This window comes from Astatotilapia calliptera, chromosome 2, assembly GCF_900246225.1.
Source record: "Astatotilapia calliptera chromosome 2, fAstCal1.2, whole genome shotgun sequence".
In the NCBI taxonomy this organism is placed as follows: domain Eukaryota; kingdom Metazoa; phylum Chordata; class Actinopteri; order Cichliformes; family Cichlidae; genus Astatotilapia; species Astatotilapia calliptera.
The window spans coordinates 634,304-660,791 of NC_039303.1; the positions used below are offsets into that span (position 1 = coordinate 634,304).

The 26,488-nt window shown below is 40.2% G+C and overlaps 2 protein-coding genes and 1 long non-coding RNA gene across 4 annotated transcripts; 2 read left to right on the plus strand and 1 right to left on the minus strand.

Annotated features, from left to right (window-relative positions):
* Positions 1 to 4,207: 4,207 nt before the first annotated feature.
* On the plus strand, positions 4,208 to 7,674 carry LOC113030158 (uncharacterized). Of its 2 annotated transcripts, XR_003273554.1 has the most exons (5): positions 4,208 to 4,295; positions 5,205 to 5,295; positions 5,899 to 5,986; positions 6,428 to 6,464; positions 6,832 to 7,674. It is a non-coding gene; the product is annotated as an uncharacterized LOC113030158 (long non-coding RNA). The 2 variants fall into 2 exon arrangements; XR_003273555.1 differs by lacking the exon at positions 6,428 to 6,464 and having other exon boundaries at positions 4,213 to 4,295.
* A 1,823-nt stretch (positions 7,675 to 9,497) lies between these two features.
* On the plus strand, positions 9,498 to 14,604 carry hvcn1 (hydrogen voltage-gated channel 1). Its single transcript, XM_026181207.1, has 6 exons — positions 9,498 to 9,970; positions 10,938 to 11,162; positions 11,942 to 12,046; positions 12,127 to 12,358; positions 12,791 to 12,903; positions 14,191 to 14,604. Exons 2-6 carry the CDS (start codon positions 10,989 to 10,991, stop codon positions 14,245 to 14,247), a joined length of 681 nt encoding a protein of 226 aa, XP_026036992.1. The 5' UTR covers positions 9,498 to 9,970; positions 10,938 to 10,988; the 3' UTR covers positions 14,248 to 14,604.
* On the minus strand, positions 14,566 to 25,149 carry tctn1 (tectonic family member 1). The gene is made up of 14 exons (XM_026180977.1): positions 24,768 to 25,149; positions 23,745 to 23,862; positions 22,743 to 22,876; positions 22,424 to 22,572; positions 22,053 to 22,155; positions 20,264 to 20,376; positions 20,011 to 20,031; positions 18,069 to 18,203; positions 17,018 to 17,143; positions 16,358 to 16,446; positions 15,480 to 15,617; positions 15,232 to 15,385; positions 14,964 to 15,095; positions 14,566 to 14,876 (listed from the first exon to the last, which is right to left on the minus strand). The coding sequence occupies exons 1-14, from the start codon at positions 25,039 to 25,041 to the stop codon at positions 14,730 to 14,732; spliced, it is 1,833 nt and encodes a 610-aa protein (XP_026036762.1). The 5' UTR covers positions 25,042 to 25,149; the 3' UTR covers positions 14,566 to 14,729.
* Positions 25,150 to 26,488: the final 1,339 nt, after the last annotated feature.

A 26,488-nucleotide genomic window follows, 5' to 3' on the forward strand; every position in this document is an offset into this window, starting at 1 on the left:
GCGTCATAATGATTACAGGTCATCAGATTATTTATTCTTATCACTTAATAATGCAGGGTTCATCATATAGAAATAAATAAAAACTGAAGTTGTGCGCTATTTGAACACCTTGCCTGCCTGCCGCACTAAAGGACTCTGTGAGAGACGTCTGTCTCGCCCTAGCAGCACCTGTCCCTGTCCTCCTCTTCAGTTCGCCTCAACATACGCTCGTCATATTCTGTGATATGATTTGGTGGTGTTGCCACAACACCTCACTTTCTTGCCACATGTATCACAAACCACGTTTGTGGATGTAAAATGCGTCCGCACATGACTCCAGTTACGCTCAGCCACGAGGAAACCATCATCTAAGAACCAACAGAGCCCTTAACAGGCCATGACAGGAGGGAGGTTGAACGTCTGGTGTCCTGGTGCAGCCACAACAACCTGGTGCTGAATGCCCAGAAGACAGTGGAGATTATTGTGGACTTCAGGAAGCACACAGCCCCACTCCCCCCCATCATCCTGACTGACACCCCCATCAACTCTGTGGACTCATTCCGCTTCCTGGGTACCACCATCACCCAGGACCTGAAATGGGAGCCCACCATCACCTCCGTCATCAAGAAAGCCCAGCAGAGGATGTACTTCCTGAGGCAGCTGAAGAAATTCAACCTGCCAACACGGACGATGATGCAGTTCTACACTGCAATCATCGAGTCCATCCTCACCTCCTCCATCACCGTGTGGTACGCTGGAGCCACTATCAGGGACAAACAGAGACTGCAGCGTGTTGTGCGCTCTGCTGAGAAGGTGATTGGCTGCAGACTCCCATCTTTGCAGGACCTGTACACCTCCAGGACATTGCGGCATGCAGCTCAGTCACAGCTGACCCTTCTCACCCTGGACACAGTCTGTTTGACCTGCTCCCCTCAGGCAGGAGGCTCCGGTCCATTCGCACCAGAACCTCTCGCCATAAGAACAGTTTCTTCCCCTCTGCTGTTGGACACATGAACAATAAACGTACGACTGTATCCGCCACTAACACATGACCCTACGCTGTGTTCACTGCATCATTCTATGTTTGGCACTGATCACCACCTGCACTCATGTATATATCTTTCAACGTAGCACTCATGTATATCTCATGCACATATCTTTCCACGTAGCACTTTTAATTCTTATCCCTACTTTTATTTTTTTCCATGTCTATTTAAGTGCTATTTATGACAGCATGTTTGCACTGAAGCACCGCAGCAATTTCCTAATGTTGTAAACCTGCTCAACATTTGGCAATAAAACCCTTTCTGATTCTGATGACCGCAACCCCGGGCTGAGCCTTCCAAAGAAGACGCTCCTGGGGAATCCCCAAGCCTGTCCCTACCCCCACACCAATCACAACAGTGAAGGCGGGACCAAACTATGACCCCCCACCCCCACTGGGTGATGGAGCTGATCAAAGGAGCCCAGAGCAATTGATCTGATGTGGTGGCAGAGGCTGTATCGAGACTAATGTAATCTATTAGATAATTTCTATATTGGTTAGAATTAAGATTATTTTTATTTTTCCAGTTCATGAGGACTGTTTTCTTGGCTATGCATAGGGCAGTGAAAACCAAATGGGCTATATTCTTATCTGTAGTGACATTATCTAAGCCCAACAAACACACTAAGGGGGAAGTTGGAATGTTACATTTCAGACACTTCGATAAGTCTTCACATATCTCGCGCCAAAACTTCTGAACTGGTGGACAGAACCAAAGAGCGTGGATATAATTGTCTGGTGTATTGGTTTGGCAGTGTGAGCAGTTGTTGCCTGTTGCTCCTGCTGCACCAGGCTGTTCTTCTTCTCCTTTCTTTTCCTCCTCATCTTTAAGATCCACAGTGGTCTGAGCCTGACCAGCAGGTGGCGCTGACTTTTCAGGTTCTGTTGCTGTTGTTTGTTACTGTGGCCTAGGGCGGCGCTGCTCTTCATATTCACAGTTAGTCTGCCCTCCAGTTAGGCGCAGCACCTTTCCATCCCAGGTATTTAATGAATGGATAAATGATCAGATGCTATCTCCAACTATGAAACGAGAAATAATTTCTTTACTTCCTAAACCAAACAAGGGCTCTATCCTTTTAGATAATTGGAGACCAATCACACTTCTTTGCTGTGATTATAAATTGTTAGCTCATGTCTATGCCAACAGATTAAAAACAGGAATAACTCAAATAATAGATGAGACACAGTCAGCCTTTATAAAAGGACATCACATTCATCATCATACCCGTTTAGTATTAGATATGTTGGATTACAATTATTTAATCGATGATAGCCTTATTTTATTTCTTGATTTCTTTAAAGCTTTTGATTCTTTGAAGCATATTTTTTATTTAAAGCTCTGGAGGCTGTGGGTTTTGGCCCCAGATTTTTTAGTGTAGTGAAAATGTTGTACAGAGATATAAAAAGTAGTATTGCACTCAATCACGGATTTTCTAATAGTTTTAAAATTAATCGTGGCATTCGACGGGGATGCCCTATTAGCCCGTTATTGTTTATTGTTGCAACAGAAATGCTTGCCATTTATGTCAAACTCTCTTCAGATCTGGAAGGCATAAACATTCTTGATAAAGAATTTGAAATTAGTCAATTTGCTGATGACACTACCTTATTTCTAAAGAATATAAATTTGGTCTCTATTGCAATTAATAAAATCCTTTCATTCTCAAAAGCATCCGGCTTAACACTAAGTCTTAAAAAATGTGAAATCTTAGCTGTACACAGCTGTAATCAAAGTATTATTAACAATATTCCAGTAAAAGAGGAGGTAAAATACCTTGGTTTAATAATCAGTAAAAATACTAATGATCGAGAGATTAATAACATAACTGCTGGATTAAATGCAGTTAAGAAAATATTTAATCATTGCCTAACACATGATTTATCCATATTAGGTCATATCTTACTGTCTAAAGCAGAAGAACTTTCAAGACTCATATACCCCCTGTTATTCAATTTTTACCTCTCCAGAAACGATTAAACTGCCCAATTCTATTATATTCAGCTTTATCTGGAAAAATAATTATATATGCAAATCACAATTGGTTAAAGACTATGAAAATGGGGGCTTAAAAGCTTTAGACTTTGAATCCATTATTGCTGCATTCAGGCTCACATGGTTAAACGATTGCATTTCCTATCCTCAATCTATGTGGTACCATATTCCAAACAAACTCCTTAATAATGTCGGCGGGTTCGATTTTTTGCTCAAATGCAATTTTCTAAGATTCCTCTTAAGTTGTCTAGTTTCTATAAGCAGGCTTTGGATTTTGGGAAACTAATTTTCACCCACAATTTTTCACTTCACAATTCTGTGATGTGGAATAATAGGGTTATAGTCGTCAATAAGAAGTCTTTATTTAAATCAAACTGGTATGATGGGGTTGTATGTTTTATTTTTGATCTTCTTGGCAAAAACGGAAACTTTCTATGGTACGAAGAATTTATTGATAAATAAAAATGACGTTTCATTTAATAATTATAATAAGGCTTGTAAAGCGATACCCATACCGTTGTTAAATCTTATCGCAAATACTTTAAAGTATTCACATATATCCATTTGGAGAATTCCTGTATAAAAGGTTTAATTTAGAGTCCGACTCTTGTGTTTTCTGTTCTTCTGATGCAGAAACATTAGAGCATCTATTTTTCAAATGTCAGTATGTTAATGCTCTTTGGTTTGAAATACACTGTTGGGTTTCACTCTTTCCAATATACCTTCTTTCACATCTAAGGATGTTCTTTACTTTATGGACAATCTGGATTCTAAAATCTCAGATGTTGTCAATTTTGTAATAGTGTTATGTAAGTATTTTATTCATGCATGTAAGTGGAAAAAATACCCCTCCTCTGTTTACCGTCTTCTTGAATTACTTTTGTCATTATTTTAAGTCACTTAGGCTTCTTTCTAATATAAATAAAAAACTGCTGTACTATACTGTAAAATCACAAAGTACTTGCTATTCTGAATATTCCTGCCTGTGTCAAAAGGCCTATGTTCCTTATTATTATACCCTATATATTTTTATGTTCTCCCTTTAAAGTTAAAATGACTTGCTTCATCAACATTATAATATAAATTGTTTCAATACTGGTCTGTTTCCTTGACTTGTCGATAATTTCTTTCAATAAAGGTTAAAAAAAAAAACAGATGGAAGAGCTTCCTGTCCCACAATGCACAGCGGTATCCGGGCTTAATAAATTGACACGAGACGCGTGGTCTGCCTCTCAGTCAGCAGGAAGATGTGGTGCGGAAGGAGGAAAATTCATTATGGTGAGGTCTGCTCAGTAAAGGCCCGTGCGGTGCGTCGACAAGGAAAAGGACTAAAGCGAGTGTAATTTATCCATGCGACAAATTTGTGTTAAAACGGGACTCGAAAGTTTTGTGAGTGCGCAGAGCGGGTGTAGTGCAATGGCAGTCCGCGTTTACTTGTGGGCTCTTGATGGGAGACAGCATCAAAAAAACATGTGCAACAACCAGTCTGTGGGCTACTCCTGTGCAGGAGCAACGTTAAGCTGGGCAGACACTGCGATTTTTGGCCCGTTTTGAGCCGATTTTTCAGTCGTGCGAGCGTTTTGGCGATCGGCCCGATTTTGGCCTTCATAGTGCGTCGTGTAGTTTACGCGGGGTAACGAGAAGCGATTAACGCCTCACGACCAGCTCGCGATCATCAATCGCTTGGTCCCGACCGTCGTGAGGGTGTCACCGCAGCTTCTCACACTGCGCACGCGCAAACACATAAACGTCGGTGAAAAAGCAGCACGGCTGTGCAGCGTGTGATCTGGACACAAGCGATGGAGGCACAACTTGTAGAACTTTGGAAAGCTCATCCGAGCCTTTTCCATGTGGCCTCACAAAATTATCACGACCACAACAACCGTGACAATAGTTGGATCTACATGCTGCTCAATCACAGCTGCCTGATCATGTTTTTCATTAGCAATTTAGAAAGGTTGATTGTGTGTCTGTGTGAGTGAAAGACCGAGAGCGAGCGACAGAATTTCTGTTTTAACCTTCATTTTATGGACGCACAGTTTGACGCCACTGGAAAAAATCGAAGTGTCTGCCCAACATACAAAGAGATGAAGTACCGTGTGTGAAACAACGACGGATGTCTGCTGTTACCACTCAGTGCTTCTCATGCCGGACGTTTTTAACTGGTTTCGCGCTTCTTTTCCCCAGTGGGTTCAGATGGACAGGCTGCAGTGGACACTTCTGCGGCACCGCCATGTTGTTACTATGGAACGGACACAACAGGCAGTGACTTCAGTTGGTAAGTCTTTTAGATTTAAAGTATTACGGTGAGAAATCTGCTTTTGGGAATAAAACATTTCCAAGAAAAACTGATAAATTAGAAAATGCTTTATTGGCTATTAAACAAGCCAGTCAATTAAAAAAATGTGTGGGGCATGTCTATTCAAGACAGTCTTTTCCCCTTTGCCTAATTAATTCTGTTTATAGCTTTTATAGTACTGAGTGACATGGGCAAGGAAAATGCCAATTAAAGTGTTTAAACCAGATAAACTTTCCATTTTTTGTAATGAGATTTTTTTGGGGGGATTCCCTTTGCAACTACATATTTCTCCATTGTTCTCACAGATATGCTGCCACATAAGTCTGCTAGCAGAAGTAACTGTGACAACATAAGAATAAACTGGCACGTTTGTGCTCCCTGACTTCAGTTTAGAAAATGGGGCTTGATGTGAATGTGGTTTGTGCCATTGCATTAGTTTTCACTTTAAAGTGGATCCCTTCTCAGATGATATGATTTGTCTTGAGTCTGAGGATGCAGACAAATTAAAAGCTCCTTAAATGTGAACACCTACAAATTGTCATCTTGAAGACTATCCTGATGTTGCACTGGTTTCTCTTGCAGACATGCTGGCACCCAGTGTTAAACAGACATGAAGGCTGAGTGTTGGCAGTGGAGTAGAACTACACACTGCTTGCCTTTAGGCGTAAAGGTAAGTTAAATTCAGTTTATAGACGTGTTCTGCATTGAACTATTTAGCAGTCTTGTCATGTTCACATCTTTGTCATTCCTGGTGTAATTTCAGACTAATGTTAAGCTAGATTTGCTTCAGACTCTTAGCTAGTGTAGTTAACAGGGACCAACTGATGCTACAGACTCACAACATTACAGCAGCTAGATGTTGCTGCTTACTCAGATTTTACTCCATCCAAAGTGGCATGAGTTTCCGATGGGGATGCACTGATCAGTCATTTGTGGGAGGAGAACATCCAGACTGACACTGGCTGGAAATTCTTGGACAATTCAAATCAGTTTCTTGGTGGGTGGTGTGTGGTAAATCTAAAGTTATTACACTGAGACTGACACTGGCCTGGCGCTGAGCAAAAGGCTGTTGTGAATAGATGAGATAATAGTGGTTGTGGTTGTGTTGCAGGCAGAGGATCTGTGGTACTGATATCTACAGACTGAAGGTGGGTCTCACTGACAACTTTTACTTGTATTTAAGTTTTTGCCCTGTATGCACTGATTAGTGAATAATAACACATTATGCTGCAAGGAGCTCATGCTGACTGACTGCAGGTATGTGTGATGTACATGAAGGATGTGGAGAAATGGTGTGAACCCAATCTTGTACTGCTCTGACAGAGACTGGCTCATCTCTGCTGGAGAATCTTAGTATTGGGAGAGAAAGTCAGGACTTGGCACAGGTTTAAGTAAAAACAATTTACCAGAACCTGACTGAAGGCCTGAAACATACTGCTGGGAATAGTTCAGTTACCTTCACTGTGCAGATTGAATAATAATAGTAATACTTGTGCTTTGGTTTTTTGTCGACAGGGATCCTGACAGGCAGTTTTGGATGACTTGGGGATGCAACTGCTATCTTGGCTACATCGACCAGTTTCGGCAAATGTCATGTCAGGATGTGGAGTCCTGTCTGCATACCTCAACCTCACAGGGGCTCTAGATTTCAAGACGAGGGTTTTTATTTTATATTTTTTTTCTAATCCCTCATTTGAAGGTTTAAAACCAGATCTATCAAAATGTTTGCCTTTTAATGTCTGTTAATCTAAGCAGCAGCATCAATAGGTGATATTGGACACACATTTACACTGGAGTACAGCAAGTGTACATTTTGAGTTGGATAATTCTGAGGTTATCTTGCAACTGAGCTCAATGATTAAGCGATGCAAGCTTCCCATGTGGTGTTTTGAAGAGAACAGATGGCTGTAAATTCTGGTTGGAAAAATGAAGCTAATGCTGAAATCCCTTAAACCAACGTTCTGTCTGAAAGCCACCAAATGTCTATTGCTCGGTTTGCAGATTATGAGAACGGCTTTCTAGTAAACTCTTTACTGCTAAGTTTATGGCATCACTCATTTGGGGTTATAACAACAGCAAGATGATGTGGTGCTGAAGTCTGACTATACAATGGTACAAGCATTAATGTACACGAGGCTAAATAACAGACAAATGCATGATTGTTCCTGTCGTTGTGGCTGAACATTAGTCATCTGTCTGTTTCATTGGCCTGGATGTGATGGAATCCTCTTTATTTGAGAAATGTACTTAAACCTTTTTGTCACTACTTCCTGTGTTTTCAAGCTACCTCTTTCAAAGGTGAATAAACTGAACAGTGAATGTGTCATTGCTTTAATAAAATGCCTAAATGGAACAAGACATTTGATGTTTGTGATGAATTTATATTTGAAGGTTCCTGAATACTGCAGTTGTGGGGAGGAGAAAAACAAACTCTGGCACAACTGTGTTCACATAAAACCAACTGGACTACATGCTGGCAAAGGCAGAACTCTGATTAAATCAAAGATAATTATCTGTATAGCGGTATAGTAGTGATCATAACTTTTAAGCTTTTTTAATGTAGTTTGAATTTAAAACCTTCATATCTACACCCACATTTTGAAACAATGTAGCTACACTACTTTGGGTTAAAATTAAGATTGGCGGCTGCTGCAAGCAGGTTTGTTAGTGATAATCTACACTGACTATTTAATGCATGTATTTGAGCTTGTTCCGCATGGTAACTGTTGTCACTGTTGCCGGTTATTAAAAGTTTGATTTAGTGGTGTGACTGGAGCAACAGCCTTCCTGATCTGAACCCAAATGCTGTTTGGTTATTGGACTTCTGTGCAAATCAATTTGTATCAAATTGAACGGCATGTTCAAACATGTCCCTAAGTGCATGTGGCACCAGATATGCAGGGGTTTTTTTTGGTTTTTTTTTTTATACACTTATAAAGTGAAGAGAGGAGCTGAGCTGTCTATTGAACATTTGGTTTTGTGTCCATAACTAAAAGGTCCAGCTTTTATGAATAGAGAACTAATTATTTTTCACTCACTGTTTTTTATACTCAAATCTAATAATAACTAGTGATTAAATGATTAATCTTTGGCTCTCTTCTAGTGTGTTGTTTGTCTTGTCTTTCTGGCTGCCCGTCCGTGAGCCTGGTTCTGTCGGAGCTTTCTTCTTGTTAAAAGAGAGTTTTTACTTCCCGTTTGCTCAAAGAGGTTGTTGTTGTTGTAGGGTTACCTTACAGTCCAATGCCTTAAAGTGACTGTTGTGAGTTCACACCATATAAATAAATGTAAATTGAATTAACAGTGTTAGATTTCCAAACCAACTTCATTCTGAGCCAAAGACTAGAAAATATGGTGAAGCAAATCTTCCCTTTGGCTTCACCTGCAGGAGTGCCGAGGTAGGTCTCCCTGCAGGGTTGGACAAACAGGATCCCACATTCTTGATCTTTAGTTCACAAACACTTGTTGTAATGACTAACTACTCCTGACATGTTGGAGATGTTAGCTCTTTATACAGTAAAGTTACAGCAGGATACAAATAACATCAGGCTGATCCTGCCACGATTTGTTCCCCCGATTCAAACAAACAGGATCCCACAGCTGTTTATGTTTTTAAACCCATTTTGCACAGAGAGGCATTTGTTTTAAAAATGTATTGACAGCAATGTTGAACATTATTACACGGGAAAAATAATCATCACACCGTGACGCCTCTGCCTTTGTAAATAGAAGGACAGTAACTGGGTGTTTATGTAAGCGTGTAAAACCTGAAGATAGAGACAAAATACTGTTAATCTGCCATTCTGCAATTCCTCTCATGTAAGCAATAACGTGGCGCACAGCTGACGTGAAAAAAGGCACATACCTTTAACGTTGCGTGACGAACTCTGTATTCCTCGTCCACACGTAAACGCAAAAAATGAGTTTTAAATAATCTCAGTTTTGTGTGTGATTCGAAACACGTGGACGAAACAGCTGCGTTTTCAAAAATACCCGTGTAGGTGCGGACGTAGCGTAAAAGAGTTAGTAGTTTATTTTCTTACTACCTGCAGGTTACTTGTATTTGCTTAATTGTTTAGTAAATGTTTGAGGAGAGAAATAAACCGCAATTGAGCAAAATATGGGCGTGTGTGCGTGCGTGCGTGTGTGCGCGCGCGCGCGAGCGGTTTGGAAACCACTGATCTATATCATCACTATCGAGGATGATTTAAATAAATGTTTTAATGAAACGCGTAGATAATGAATATAAATAAACCAATGGACATTGAGAAATCAATCAGTCAGCACATATATTCGAACATAACGCTTAGTGTTGCTATTCTGGAGTAGAAAGAAAATTAGAGCAACAATGCAAGCGGGGAAAGGGGCAGCTGTTCTAGAGCTTTTTGTCAGCAATATTTCAGTTTTGCTCAAAAAAGATTTGTATAGCTTTATGAAATGGACTATAACGAAATAAACGTTTTATATTAGGTAACAAAATAAAACAAAACAAATAAAAACGGGCGGGGACGGGTCGGTGGACAGAATCGGGCGGAGGAAGGTCTGAAGACGGAGGCGGAGTTTTGAGGTTCTTTGGGTTTTTGGGTTTTTTTTGACGCCGAGTAACTTTCTCTGAGAGGAGCGTTGAAAGTGCCAAAGGAGAAGGTGGAAGGTAAAGGTAAGCTGCTGTCACCGTTTATTCGTGTAAACCAAATAACAGCTTCCGCTGTGCAGAGTCCGGCCAGCGCTGTTCTCAGTAGTAAAATGCTTACTTGGCAAAAGTAAAAGGGATGGACGTGCCTATCACGAGTTTCAGCCTCCTGCCAACGTTTGAGACGCATAAACAGAAAAATCTAGCAGACCTAAAGCGACAAAGCTGCGCTCAGTGCTGCAGAATCTCGTAGTCGGAAATTTTACACTCACTTTCTGACTTCTTGTACTTTTAAGTGCTACACCAGTATAGTTAAAACGCCTGTAAAATGACCATTTGCGTTAGAGTAAGGCTAGAAAATTCCGTGTTCTGCTGCGCATCTTCCATCACATCACAGATCAACGCATATGAAAAATGAAGTGTGTTAGTAGTAGTGAAATTAAAATTAACTTTGCGGAACTGTTTGTAGTGAATTTAAGATGTAAGATGTACTATTATTAGCTCTGCAGTTAATGAAGAATGTCTGGGGTTTGGTGCTTCTGTCACTTGATTATCGTTGAAGAACAGAGCACCCATAGCTGGTTCATAATTAGCCTGTAGAGCTCTGGGCTCAACAGCCCTTCTGTCTTGATATCATGACATTTTGATAGGATGGATTTTCATGATAACCAAACCAGTCTTATGACTTTTCCTTCCAGATCTATTGAGTGGGGTGTGGGATAGATAAGCAGGCTCCTCAGCTTCCTTTGTATGCTATACCAAAAAGTTGGTTTGTCAGTAGCATGTTGCAAATATTAAAAAAGGAGAAGTAAACTGGGATTGACTAACATGGAGAAATCTGTAGAGAAGGTATACAGCATTTTGAACATATGCCATTTTTGGTCATAAGTGGAACCTGCAACATTGCTCAACTTTATGAACTACAGCTTGCAAAATGTCGGTTTATGGCTCCACACTTCATGGCTTTAAAGTGAAATGCACACTTCTCTCCAAGGTGCGCTGAAGTGGGACGTGGTCCTCTCTCTTCATCCCTCAACCTGCCATCATGTCTCGGTACCTGAAGCATTTCACTGCTGTGGGGGACCAGCATGTGGTCCATAGCGACGAGGAAGAACTGCATGTTTCCAGTGAGGAGTTGAGTCCGGCTACGGCACAGCTTCCAGTTACGTTAACATTTAGGGATTCATTCAAGAGGCTCTACAGCTCAGAACGTTTCCAGGTATGTCGCTGTAGTCTTTTCAGAAAATGTACCAAAGAAACTGTTGTCTGAGCCTTCCAGTCTGCCAAAGCTACTAAGCTATTACAATGACAGAGAAATATGAGGGTGGGCAAACGATTCCAGGAAAAGTCCATAAAAATAAAAAAATGTAAATTTGGTTGAGCTTCTGTTCGGGATCATCATCTCAGTCATGTCTGGACAGCTTTTAAAGCGGCTGCTGTTGTTTTGGAGATTTAGAGTAACAGAAGTCAGGCGTCTGACCACGCCTCCATACACGCTCCTTATGGTTCACATCTGTATAGGTTCCCCCAGTCTACAAACTGTTCATTCTCATTTACGTGCCTTTATTGAAGTTTTGTTCTGACCAGTGGGGTGGCTTTAGCTCAGGAGGTAGAGCAGGTCATCTTCTAATCAGAAGCTTGGTGGTTTGATCCCACAGTTACGGGTAACAAGTGTTTCAGAGGATTCCTCATCATTTTTTGAATATTGACTGGATTATGCCATAGAACAGTGAAACACAGGTATTCAATGGGCTATGCAGAATTAGCGTCCTTTTAACTGTACCAGTTTATAACCCAGCTATTGTTCCATATTTTTCCTCAAAGTGCAGCAAAAGACAAGAAAGTTTAAAGCAAGAGGACCTTATTTTCTGCACAATGTCAGATATTAGATTTAGTTCAACTACAACTGGTTTTGAGCTCAAGTACCTTCCACCACAGTTTTTTTCTTTTACTTTGAAAACTAATAGAAGCTGACATCATAACTGTCTCTGCTTGCAGGTGTTGGTTGTGTGTTTGGTAATCCTGGATGCCATCTTTGTCTTGGCTGAGTTGCTTATAGATCTGGCTGTCATCAAGCTCGAGCATGGCCACATTGCTCCAGAGGCAAGCAACTTTTCTTCACAGTCTAAGAGACATCCCATGGGTATTACTGAGATTTTACTACACCGTTATGTGTTTTTCAGGTTTTTCACTACCTGAGCTTGGCTGTTCTCACCTTCTTCATGTTGGAGCTGGCTGGGAAGATGTTTGCATACCGCTTGGAATTCTTCCTGCACAAATTCGAGGTGTTTGATGGTTTTGTGGTGATAGTGTCTTTCATCTTGGACATTGTCTTCATCTTCCATGAGGACGCTTTTGATGGGATAGGTCTTCTGATCCTGCTCCGACTCTGGAGGGTAGCCAGGATTATCAACGGTCAGTGCCACTCTGCAGTGTTCACAGGAAATGGATGAAATGATAAACCAACGGTCATGGCTCTGATTATTTAATCAGCTCATCAATGATGCAACAGCATCACATGTCTCTGAGTTCCTCTTGCCTCCTCTCTTTTATGATCGTCTTCATTTACATTCACATTTTGATTGTCCGCTATGTACATTCATGTTCAAATTGCTAAAAGAATACATTTTTATCTTGCTGCAAAGCAGATTGGGAATGTAAAATACATTAGACGTCACTATTCAGAAAGCACAATGGTGGCCCACTAAAAGATTTTTTTCACATTGTTGTATTTGCAGGTTTTGTTTTTTGGTTTTATATGAGATCAAAATGACTGATGTTAAATTCCAGATGTCATGATTAGCAGGGCAAAGTTTAAAATGCTGACCATTTTTTATTTTGTTGTAGGAATCCTAGTGTCAGTGAAGACCCGTGCAGACCAGAAGGTTCACAAGCTGAAGGAAAGCTATGACCACCTGGTTCAAAGAGTCACTGAGCTACAGGAGCGCAGTGATAAACTGGTGATGTCAAATATTCATGAAGATTACTGCTGGCAGGCTTGGACTACTTATGTCTTGTGAGATGCTTAGTGTGTCAGGAATCTTTCACCCCTGCACAGAGATTACAGATTACTGCCTGGTTACCGAAAAGTCAGTTTCTTTTCTGTCCATAAAAATACTGGTGTCATTCCTCAGCCTCCTAGTAGATGCACCTATGGTATAAATTCAAAAATCCTCAGATTTTCAGAAAAACTAACCTCTGACCTTGATTGGTTAATGTCACTGGGCTACACGCTTGTCTGAGAGTTTTAGTAGATGCCCTCGTGCTACTTAGCCTCATTCTTGTGTTCACAAAATCTGACCTTGACCTTGAGGACGAGGTCACTCAGGTTCTTAGTAGAGATGTCACCTCATTCACTGCTTCAGGATTCAACTTCGAGAGTTTTCCAGAAGTGTGGCAAAGTCAGAAAAGCTTCATACTTTAGATTCACTCCTTCTGGTGTGAGGACAGAGAGGTGACTCTTTTAGTAACATTATTAGGGAGCTAAAGTGAACCGATATGAGCCAAACTCATAACGAAAGCAAACGTTGACCTTTTCTTTTTTTAAAGCTTTGTTTAGTTCTAGTCACTCTTTCATTCTGTTTTTTAATGTTAACGAGCTCACAGTTACAGTAGGATAACATTATCCTTAGTTAGCTTGCCGCTTAAAACAAATGAAAACACCAAGTTCCCAAATGGACAGTCCCAGTGGGGGAACTCTTTAGGCCTGGAATTCCACAAAAACTGCAGTAATGATGGCAGATCGCTCACAACACACTCAGTCCTGCTTTGGATTTCAGGCAGTAGAAGGCAAAACTGTAATGCTGCTGACTGAGTGATGAATACAGTTACTGATAAGATCTCCATGCACATTAAGTCAGTATCAGAATCCTCATTGGCATTGTAGCAGTAAAACAGCTAAGACGATACAGACACTCAATAAAATTAAAATTAGTAAAAAACATATAAATTATATACACAGTATATATTCAAATGCATCTATAAACTAAACCAGTACTGTTGTCTGGTATTTCCTTTCTTGTTGAGGAAGTGGTGACTGTTATTCTGTGCACGGGGAATATCAGATATATTTATTATAACTTATTTTACTTTTTGTCTGTTTTGTAAATTTCACAGCAGTAATACAGAAAGGTGTCTGTTATTTAGCAATTTAGGCTTTACTCCTTCATATTGTTACTCAGAAGGCTTAAGTATGTGGCACGAAGGCCTACAGTGAGTAACAAGGTGATTCTTGTCTGTGTTTGCAGGCACAAGAGAACGACAACCTGAAAGCCCTCCTCAAGAAGCACGGCATAGACGTCTAGCTCAACAAGCTCACTGCTGCAGAGCTACTTGTACCCACATGCTGCAGAACATTTAATGGTTTAGTACTAACTGCACTGAGATTTAATGTCATCATTATTGTGGTGATGGAGACAAATTAAGGGACTGCACTTGCAACATGAATTTCCAGTATATACATGTTAGTGATTTTCATGCCATAAAGCCTAAAGCACCTGTAAATAAGTGAAAGGCAGAACGATAACTTGTACATAAAACTACATCTTAATGTGATTTTGGAGTTCTGTATGACCTGTTAGAACAAATTTAAACCATTGATTTCAAGAACTGAGAAACGAATGTGAAACCATATATTAAATTTTATTATAAAAAAGGGAAAACTCAGATGTACATTATTCACACAATACACAGTTGCAGACTGATGGTCCAATAACAGTACTAGTGATGACCACACACTGTACCAGTGTTTATGGGGAAGCTTAAATAAGTGAAAGCTGCAGTTGGATCAAACAAAAGGGAAGAAGAAGTCAAAGGGCAGTTTGGCATTGATGGTAGGTGTGGCCCTGTAACCAGGAAGAGCAGCAGCAGATACTGGGATGAAGGCCACTGAGCTTCTGATTGGAAGGACACTGCTGCCTCTGGACAACAGGGTCTGTATGAGAATACACACAGTACAAATGATTCTCTCTGCTTGCAGTTTTTTTCTGCTATAAATGCTCCGACAGAAATGATGTCTTACCAAACTGCTGGTGTTGCTCTGAATTACTTCTTTGATGCTCACAATCTGTGCTTGAGGATTCACGAAGGATCCGTAATTGGTCCATTTAATTTCTAAGTGCAGTGACAATGGGATGCTGCAACTTGGAGCTTCCTGCAAGTCAGAAACATGACAGTGAATTCACTTCTGTTTAAGACCTCAGACCTCAATTTAGATCATCTGACTCATCACTCAGTGCAATGACAGTGATCATCGTAAGATACTGTGCCCCTTGTTTGACCTCACTCACTGTGGGATTGAAGTTGGTCTTGATCTGCACCCAGTCCAGGAGATTGTCCAGGCGGGAGTTTCCAAAGGAAGCCACATAATAAGGATAGTTAAATCCTCTCAAAATTCCTAGAAGCTCTTGCGAGACAATAGTGCAATTTACACCATCTTCCAACCTGCAGGATCGAAAAACGTTGCCATCAGAAATTTTAAAGAAAAAACAGCGTTTGTTATATTAAGTGTGATGAATAAAATGTGAGGATGATGTGCCTTAACAGGCAGCCAGACACAGAGTCGTGACCAAAGAGGACAGGTGAGCGCTGATGTGGACCCTGCAGACAGTCCTGGTCCTCAGTGCTGAGGAGCAGAGACAGAGTGTCTCTGAGGTCAATGCTTCTGACAATCCCAGTGGAGAGGAATGTTATGGACAAATCCTGGTTCTTAGAGAACATCAAAACATTACACGTCTTTCATCAACCACTGAAATTCAGTTTAATTTATAGAGCTTCAGTTTACAACAACAATTGTCTCTGTGTTTCACACAGCTAAGGAGCCAGCAACAGTACACGATCAGATGATGCCCTACGGGCAGCCTCGGTGATAGCGGGAAGGAAGAACCCTCTTTTAACAGAAAGTTCCAACAAAATCATACTCTGCCACAGCTAGTTAGGGGTTGATAGTAAAGAGCATGGAGAGACCATGGACGCTGAACAAATTTTTAAAAAGAAAGACACAGGAGAGAGAAAACAAAAGTTATGACATGCAGTAGTGGCACATAAACGCCTGGGAAATGATGGAGAACTGTCCTGGGAAAGTTTTCAACTAGCACGTGCCTATATTTTGTATCTCTCTTTATCTTAAAAGTAGAGAAAGTGTCTGTCTCCTGAACCTAAACGGAGCTAAAAGCTCTTCCTTTAGAAACTCTGAACCACAAGCCAGTCTGAAATCTGGCAGCAAATTTTCATACTTAAAATTTTCCCATTAATATTTCAAAAAATTGATTTTTATTTATAGTTTTAATCTTTTATTATAAAACTTTTTTTAACCAAAAAATTGTAATCTTATTTATTTGTTTTTACGCTAACAGAAATGGGCTTGCAGTAGTACAACAATGAGGGAAATCTGTCCTTTATCCAGGTAAAGGATATTCGGCTGTTCTTGTTCCAGACACAAGCGGCAGGCCGACCACATAACCTGGATTTCCGCTGTAGTGGACATTCACGTCCCCCCCATCTGCCTGTTTAGGAGACACAAAACACAGAGCGTTACTCAGATTTAGTGAATGGTCAAGGAGTAACATGTTTTCCTAAATTACTAAACACTTCTTGCAGTCTTTCTCAGAAGGAAGAAATGTAGAGCAATTAAAACGAACAAATCTGTGAAACCAACAAATCCCCTCATTCTAACAGCACCTGATTTGATCTCTACCAGTGAATTGCTGTGGAAGTACACAACACAGAGACAGAAGACAAGCTGGCAATCATAGTTTTGAAGTCAAAGTAATACAACTACAAGCTGTGTTGAACCTGTTCTGCTTCCCTTATTTACTGTCACGTACAGTGGTGAATGTTCACATTAAAATGCTCAAAGTTTCAGATAATTAGGATATGTACAGGTAAACTCAAACATCCCACTTTTATCCTTAACATCATCACCTCGTGTCCACAATTCTGGCAAAGCAGCCTCACCCACACGCTACTTAAATAAGGATATTTTAGCCAGCTTTTGTGAGGGGCTAAAACATTTGTGACAGATTGTTCCAAAAAAATAAACCATTACACATACATAGGTTTGTTTGAATATACTACCTGGATGTACGTGACCTGAAACTCCTGTTCCAAATGCAGCACAGCTTCAGTTACAAATCCAAGCACCACAGACACCGTTGCATTTTCTATCTTACCCTGTGGGTTGTACTTTATCACATAGAGAACCTGAGGAGACATAATTTTCTAATTACACACTTTCAATTAACTTATTTTTGCATATAACTTTTAAATAGGGAGAAGTGTTGGGGTGGTTAACAAATAAAGACTTAGTATTGCTTAGATTGCTTCATTTAGATGTAAGGGAATGGCACCAGACATGGAAATACAATTAGGTGCACGTCACTGGAAAAGCATAAGATGTTTCCCTTTTGGAAAGTTGATTGTGTTTGAATTGCCTCAATGTACTTTCACGTCCCACCTCCAAAGATAACTGACAACACAGGCATGTCTGGGTGCCTATGTCCAGACTTTTGCATCTCTCTGAAATGACTGCGTGCCTGTGTGTTTGTGTGGAGTAAATGGCCTGTATTTGTATAGCGCTTTATTTAGTCCCTAAGGACCCCAAAGCGCTTTACACAACCAGTCATCCACCCGTTCACACACACTTTCACACACTGGTGATGGCAGCTACGTTGTAGCCACAGCCGCCCTGGGGCGCACTGACAGAGGCTGGCTACACGGACTCGTGATCATCATCATCCAGAAAAGAGAAAACAGGAAGAGGATATTTCTGACTTTTGCACACAATTTTAAACCAGAGTGTAATGTGGTCACATCTGTAGACTTTACTTTTCAGAAAAAAAATCTCCTGTGTTTGTGGAGAGCACAGCAAAGACGTCAACACAGATAGGTGTGATATTTTCCACAGCTGGATGACTCAGTGGAACTACAGGTCTAATTAAAAAAACTAACTAAATGTCACGAATTAACAACATTACAGGATGTTTCACTGTATAATATATTTATGCTATATTTATTATACTATGTTATGTAACTCAGTCAACATTGTATGCTAATGGATGTCAAATATGTGTGTCAACCGTTTCTTCATGCTGGAAGTGAGAAATAAACTCCAGTGTGTGTGACCCACCTTCAGCACCACATTACCACAGAGGGTGGGGTTGATGAGAACAGGACTGATGTTTCCTCCACCTGTGACCTTCAGCTCAGTCTGAGTGTGATCTGCAGACTGTAGGATGACTGAAGACACCACCACAGGAACAACCTCCAGCAACAGCAGGGACTCATATCAGTCTTCATTTAACTGTGTTTCTGAACTTCTGACACATTGAAACTACTGCACTACAATACAGAATGCACCAGTGGCTGTCTAACATGATGACAGTTTTAAACAGCACAGCATGCTGCAAATACTACTCAGTAAATAGTCATCTAAAACACAATGGGTTCTGAATGTTAATGTGAAAATAAGTGATTGCTAGTTGCTCTTTAGGAACTGAGCAGAAAGTTGTGCCACTGTTCCTGTTACTGCATTGCAGCACTTAACCTCAAGTTTGTTTGTGCGTGTTGTGCAACTTACAACATGTAGCAACATCAAAGGAGACACAATCAGGAGAAGCTGTCTGTGTCTTACTAAATGTCCTGGTCCACCTAAAGGTGTTTGGCATGGGAAGATTCTGAACATAGATTTTATCACCTGGTTATTTTATGCATTACAAACCACCATGAGTTTATCTGAGCCAGGTTTTATATTAATATTACTGAGTTGGTGCATTAAAGGATTTTAGTGGGCATCAAAACCAAATTTAGGGGTGTACAGTCATGGTTAAAATAAATAAACTTTACATATTATACCGTATTGATTATGTATTTAACAAAAATGAAGACATTTTGCTCGTCCAGAGGATTAAGCTGATTGTTAACACGATGATAAGGAGAAAAAAATCATTCTGGGACGTGTTATGAAGGCCACTGCAAAACAATCGAAAATTGAAATATTTGTCACAGGAGGAAACATTCAAGATACTTTCCAATTTTCCCAGAACTGGATGCCCCAGCAAATTCACCGCAAGGTCAGAACCTGCAATGCTCACAGAAATTCAAGAGCTACAGTGTTATGAAAAAAATTGTTACATTTATTATTTGTCACATGTTTCAGATCATGGAATTCATCTTATATTGTATTTACCTAATTTTAAACTTGATAAAGTTTTTTATAATGTCAATCTGTAGTCTTAGAAGTTGCATAGGGTATATTTTATACCATGACTGTAGCTTTAATGGAAACAGCAGGAAATTAGGTGCAATGGTAGTGTCAAAAAGTATAAAGGAATATAAATCTTCACATCACAGAGAATCTTTCTACAGCTAAAAACGACTTTGTTTGCTTAATCAACTAATCTTGCAAATACATATGTACACAAACACAAATGTTTAAAACCCAGAGCCACTGACACAAGCAATTAAAGATACGTGAATGCGTCATTAATCTGTGTTGTATTATGTCAGCTCAAACAACCATTGTGAAATCTACTTGCTTGCCATGTAATGACTCATATGGAAAAGAAATAGTAAAAACTTACATGATTTACTCATGAAAGTGGCCACTTTCTTATTACTTTCATATATTTTTTTAGTAAGTATCCAAAACATACAAGTTTCATTATATGATTTTTCAGGGGATCATATATGTGTTTTCACTCTTGTATGGTTTTCATACAAGTTTCACACAAGACAGATACAAACTTTATAAGATTTATATCTTTTCCATATGGGAATTCTGTGTGTATCTCTTTTTTTTTTCCGTTGCTTCAATTTAATAAAAATATCTTTGAGAAAATTATTACAAATTCACAAAGCTAATGTATACAGGTCGTCTGTTTTGTCAGATTAACTGTTTATAACATCTACACTGTTTTTAATGAACACATTTAAGAGTCTGTGACCTCGTCTTGTTAACTTGGATTTTTTTAAATTTATCAGTTAACTGATAATTAGTTAGTATGTTTAACTCTGATAAACATACTAACTGTTTCTGAGTTAAACAAATAGAGAAAGGTCAGGATACTTACTGCTGCATCTGTGCTCATATCCTGTCAAGCACAAAACATTTCACTTTAAACCTTTTAATTAATGATCTATATTTAAACTATATATAGTTAAGGAACACAAAACAGGTGTGCATGCTGTTCATTAGTTGCAATTCAAATTCAATGACATTATAATTCCTGGGCATAAAGTGAACTTCACTTCAACAATACACTGTATTAAAGAGTGGATTTTTAAGAGCCAACCAGTGTGTAGCTCAGTAAATGTGAGACTCACACTAAACAGCTGGGTGTCAGTGTAGCTATCCATGCTGAGGGCTGGCAGATGGCCGCAGTCCTGATCCAGGACCACGCGACGGGAGCACCGACTGCTTTGATCCTTCAGGAAAGCTGCAAATCAAACCAGGAAAGCTAAAACAACCTCATTCATACTGATGAAAAAGCCTCTCATCCTTTTCATAAAGCTTTACAGGATGTCAACAAAGGAACTGCTGTTCAATAAGAAAGTGACAGTAAATATGCAAACTCTGGGCACAAGTAAAGACCGACACTTTTTTAAGGAGACTGGGATGAGAAAGAGAATGGCTACATAGTGTAGTGGTTAACACATTCATTTTTCTGCCAGAGACACAAATCCCATTTGAGGTTGCATCTCTGCCAAAGAGCTACCCACTGTGGTGACGCCTTTTGACAAGGGAGCTGTTAAATATCACAAAGCTCCAAAAAATGAAAGTAACACGTTTTAAGCAGATTATGGCATCTAGTCAATTAAACCAGATGGGATACTGATCTGTTCAGTTAAGGAGCAGAGAGCTGCTGCTGAAATTACAGGTGCACTTAAAGACAACAATGAGACAAACAGGTGTGGGTTTTTTATGTGGAGGCCTCTGGCAGCTTTTCCCTCCTCATGTTTTGTGACTGGGTTGGACCTTGCAGAGGTTGCCCAAGTAGTCCAGCTCCACAGGACGGTATGTCAATATGAGCCATTACCAGAAGGTTTTTATGTCTCCGGCGGCCTGGGGACCCAACGTCCTCTAGTGGATCTGCACTCACTGCCATGTATCCTGACTGGGAGTTGCCATAGAATACCAGAATTGGCAGGTCTACCACTGGTGCCCAGTGCTTTACACACAGTAGAACAGGTTTATGCTGGGCACATGTGATAGATATGAAAGAAGCTTTGGAGAACATTATACTGCCTGTAACATCGTTCAGCACGACTGGTTTGGTGGTGGGTCAGTGATGGTCTGCATAGGCACATCAATGGATTGATGCACAGACCTCTACAGACGAGGCAAGGGCGTCCTGATTGTAGAGAAAGATTTAATCCAGGATGAAATCTTTGGCCCCACTGTCACACCCTATGCTGATACAGTAAGTCCTGTTTTTTACTTCATGTTTCAGTCCATCCCATACGGCCAGGTTTTACCTCAGACTGTGCAGGAGCTCAGTGAGGCCCATAAGATCTGGAAGGAGGTCCCCTAGGACACCAACCACTGTTTCATTACAAGCACGCCCCGACGTTGTCAGGCATGCATAAAAACACATGCGGGCGATGCCAGCTTCTGAGTAATATTCTTAAATGCTGCAATGAAATTTTTGCCACATTACTTTTTCACTTTGATTTTTGGGTTGTCTTTGAATTCTGTAGGTTGATAATTCTGCATCAATGACATGGCCTCATTTCATTCTTTACACTTGGTCAGTCAACATCAGTACAGATATTGTACTTTTGGTCTCCCCAACATTTAAAAGGAGCAACTTTTTATTTTAAAGGCAAACAGCCTCCATTTCCAGTTTGCATTACCTGCTTCAGTTTCACTACCACATGGGGAGTAGTTTGCAAATTGCAAATGTTTACAACATTAAAGGACTCTGGATAGGATTGAGTGACATCAAGTGGTGAGTTTACAGGCTGCAGAAAAAACAAATTCCCCCTCTCTTTACAAGTGTCCAGGTAAATCTACAGCGGTCAGTGGAAACACCGCTACTCATAGTTAAAAGTGATGATGTCATAATAATGAATACATTTTACCTCCTATAATTTACAAGTACAAAGGCATTACCTGCAGGACTGTTATCCACACAATCAGCAGTGACACCGGGAGCTGGCAGTTGCAAGATCTCTCTCTGTTCAGCCGCCCCTGCCGTCACGATCACATCCCCATACTGAAAAGCCAAAGCATCAGCAGAGAATGAACAGACAGGAAAATGGCAAGTTCAGACTCACCTATGAAGGAGTGCACTGAGTGTTCTTACTGAGTTTCTTTGAAAACAAGTTCCTCACAGGTTGTGGACTAAACATACCTTCATATGTTAAAGTACTCATGGACTATCTAAGAATAAAAAAGTCACTGACTGATTCGATGTGGACAAACGTACACTTACTGATACTACATGAGCTATAAGCAGTGACTCCTTTCAAACAGAGGCTCACCTGGTATCCGCCCGCGGTCTGGAGGTTTACAGAGGACGCCTGGTTAACTTTCTCTAAACCGAAAATATAGCTGGTGAATTGTTTAAAGAGCGACACAAAGTTGCTGTCAGTTGGCAGAGCGGGAGAGGGATATGACAGTCCATCAACTCCTGCAGAAAAAAAGAAACCAGCTCAGATAGTCATTAAGGAAGCTATTATACATAATATTGTAAATAACACACTGTTAAATTTGCCTTTTTTAACTTTACCAAACTTATGTGCAAATGGTTTCTTGAAGCGTTTACTCTAACACTCCATAAAAGCCCATTTGCTGACTTACGGTTTTGTGACTCGATGCAGAAGATGTCGTAGTTGGTCTCCTTCTGAACAGATGATTGCAGCTCTGAATAACCGTCTGCTGCTCTCCTTAAAGAATACAATGCCACATCATGGCTGCACATCTGCTTGCTGCCACTGCAAAGTGATGAAAGACAAAGAAGGAGCTTATTGCTATGGACATGCAGACAAATGCAGATGTTTTGCTGAATTGTTTGCTCTACTGGGAAACATTTTTATGGATTTCATCTTTTAGCAAGAGAAGACCAAGTGTTGCCATTTGTTTACTGTTGCTTTGATCAGGTCAGTGCAGTGTGCATGAACATTTCCACAGTCAGCTGTCCATCAGTAGGACAACAAGCATACAAACCGCTGAATGTTTTCACTCAGTAATAACATTTCTTAAAAGTCTTAAACTGTTAGGTTGATGGTCAGTTTGGGGGATTAATGGTTCTTCTATAAGTCACATTTATGAGTTTTTCTGTAGCTGAAGTTAACCCTCACTAACAAACAGTTGTTTTAATTGAGTGGTTTTTTAGTCCTATTAAAGGAAGTGCATTAGGCTATGGAAAGAAAGCAGGGCTAAAATTGGATGTGTTTGGACTATTTAATATTTGAGGGCATGTGTGCATGTAAACTGTTTTTTACAATTTGGCCAAAGCAGCCAACATTTTCCTCAGTGAACTCAGGTGGAGTGATGTTTTTCTAGCATGGACGACAGCAACACACACGATCAAAGCCACCACAAAGCCAATAAGCGTCCTTTATTAAACCACTTGTTTAACAAGCTGAAACTTAAAGAAATACTTACTTTGCTCCTGTTTGCACCAACCACTGTTTTTAAATATAAAATACAGCAATACCACACACTGGCACATAAAAACATTCTAACAAAATCTATTTATTATACCGCACAGAGCCAAGAGGAGAAAAATCTATTCTTGTGAACTGACACTGCAGCCCATTAGTAGAAAAAGAGAAGATTTTCAGCTGGACTTCTACATACCTCACAGTGGGATAAGAGCAACTGGTGAACAGAGGCACATCCCCACTACACACTCTGTCACAACAGCAGTTGATGTCACATACATCCATCTGCTCATCGCAGGGACATAACCTGTCAGCTGACACACACACAAACACACACAGGTCAGATAGTTCATATTTTCTAGATGACGAACAGTCTTGATGCATTCAGTACATTACAAATGGTACAAATGCGGGTTTAATGTTCAAGCCATTAATAAACACAAGAGGCAACATATTAGGAAAACTTTTAAGCATAATGTAGTTCATTTTGTCCACACCCTATCTGATCAAATTTTAATTCATGCTAAACACATAAATAAAAATAAATAAAACTGATATCACAGGAGAGGATCGGGAATGAGCTTCAACTGGAGCTCTTACTCTGACTAACTGTGAACAACTGGGACTTGGCTTCTGACAAGTTCAATAATTATTTAGAAAATATGTACTAAATGCAGAGAGGTTAAAGGATCCCTGTAAAGGAGGGTAAAACGTTTTGGGAAGAGGTAACATGTCAGAATATTATTTCAAAATAAATGTAACTACTTTGGAGTTCAGAATGGATCTGATTGAAAATAAAGAAACACAAAAAAGTAATGTCAGAGCAGTCGTATTATTCATACACAGGTCTGTGTGTCAGCGCATGTGCACGCTCTCCTTAAACGAAGAGTCTGTATATACCTGGCATTAATGAGCATCCCAGGTTTTTATCTATCCGAATGAAAAACATAAAATACCACAAGGTCAGATCAAACGCCACGTTAAAATATCTTCATTTAACATTTTCCTTACTACCTCCGAGAGAACAGATATCCTAGCCACAGTTGTACAATGGGTACAATGGGTATGGGTTTAATTTGAATGTGTCCACATCTCTGAAAGTAGCTGGCAAACTGAATTACCTAAAAGCTATTTTGGTGGACAAAGAAAAACAGTGAACATGTGCTAAAAACGGGGGGACTGGGGTAGAAACTGGGGTTAAATCACAGCGACAGGTTACCACTGGTGAGAGGAGTGGGTAGGTGCCCGGAGACTGGCAGGGGCACGGCCGGTAGGTTCGGCATCTCGGTGCTGTAGCTCGGAGCTGTGGTCGTGCTCTCGGACGCTGGAGGCTGTGTACGCGGATAACTCTCAGTAACATTATAAATAAGATTGTAGGCATCAAAAGCCGTCGTATTAAAGTCGCTCTCTGTTGTGTTTACAGTAACGACAGTAAGCATGAGAAATAAATAGAAGAACTCTGGATCGCACTTGACTACAGTTGTGACCGCCATGGATATTTACTCGTTGCTATGGTTCTTCTTCTTCTGTTGCTGCTGCTTCTTCTTCTATGGCCCTTAATGGCGGGTGGCAAACCAATTGTAAGTAATTTACCGCCACCTAGTGGGTACTGTACGGGTTTCCGCCCGCATTACCGCCACCTTTCATCGGTGTACAGATCTGCCAAATGTTTGGTTGAATTGATGGTGGAATTATCAACGTTTGACAGCTGAGTCCGGTGAGAGGATGAACTGAAATCACTGTGCAAACACACATTTATAATTATTTATTTTATTTATAGTTAGCAACTGTTATGACTGCTACAACGTTGACCCATTTTTGTGAAGCTAAGTCAGTTCCAATGGTCAGTTCCCTTGTCATCATCCAACTGACACCAGTGTTTCCAAATAAATGTAGTTAATGGGTATTAACTAGGAAGTTGTGATTCACTACATCTATCTGACAGCAACAGTTCACTAACTAAATTAGGTCATCCTGGGACTAAAACCAGGATGCTGGTCTGAGTGTCATCATTGTCCAGACAGGACTCCAGTTCTTCTGCCAAAAGCCAGTACACCTTGCTGCTTCCCAAGGTTTGACTTGTAACTCCAGGCTAACAGGCCTGGCCAAAGAGCAATCCATGTTTGTCCAGGACTGCTTATTTTTGGTATTTGGGTATATTTAACCTGGTCCTCATATCTGAAGGCTGCTCCCCTGCCCCCCAATGTGCCACTTGGGAACCTGGTAGATGGGTGTGGTTTCTCCACCCTAAAATCGAAACTATAAAATGTTTTCAGTTTCAAGTCGGATCCCCTGATCTCCTCTGATATGATGGTCCTATAACATTGCTCCAGACTCTGTGAGAGATGTATAATCAGAGTAATGAAGTAATCAATCATCAGACCTTCACAATGACCAACTTAAACCAAGCTGACAGGGTTTGAAATTTGTTGCAGTGCAGATTAAAGGAAAGGTTGCTGAAACTGTGAGTATTACCTTAAGGGTGTTGATGCCCTAAACCAAACTTGTAACAGGTCTAAAGGAAACTTTTTAATAGGAAAAAGAAGAAATAAAAATAACTTATTAGTCTGTTGTAATGACATCACCATTAAACCATCGAAGAGTTCAAATTATATTTTAGTGGTAGATTAAAAAATGTTTCAAAATTCAGTGACTGAAGTCCATTTCTTCAGTGCGTCTTTACTTTGAGCCTCTTCTTCACCAAAACTTCTCCATCAAACCAGGAAATAAAGTTTGCTTGGTCAGATTACGAGCTTAAATCACCTTTCCATCCACAAGATGGCGACACAGAACAACAAAACACAAGTTTCAGTGTCCTGCACAGCGGGCATTTGGAAAGGACAGAAACAACAGAACGAAGGAATATGAGAGAAATAATATTATCATTAATTATTAATATCTTATGAATATTGTCATTATTTATAGAATGATAACACAATA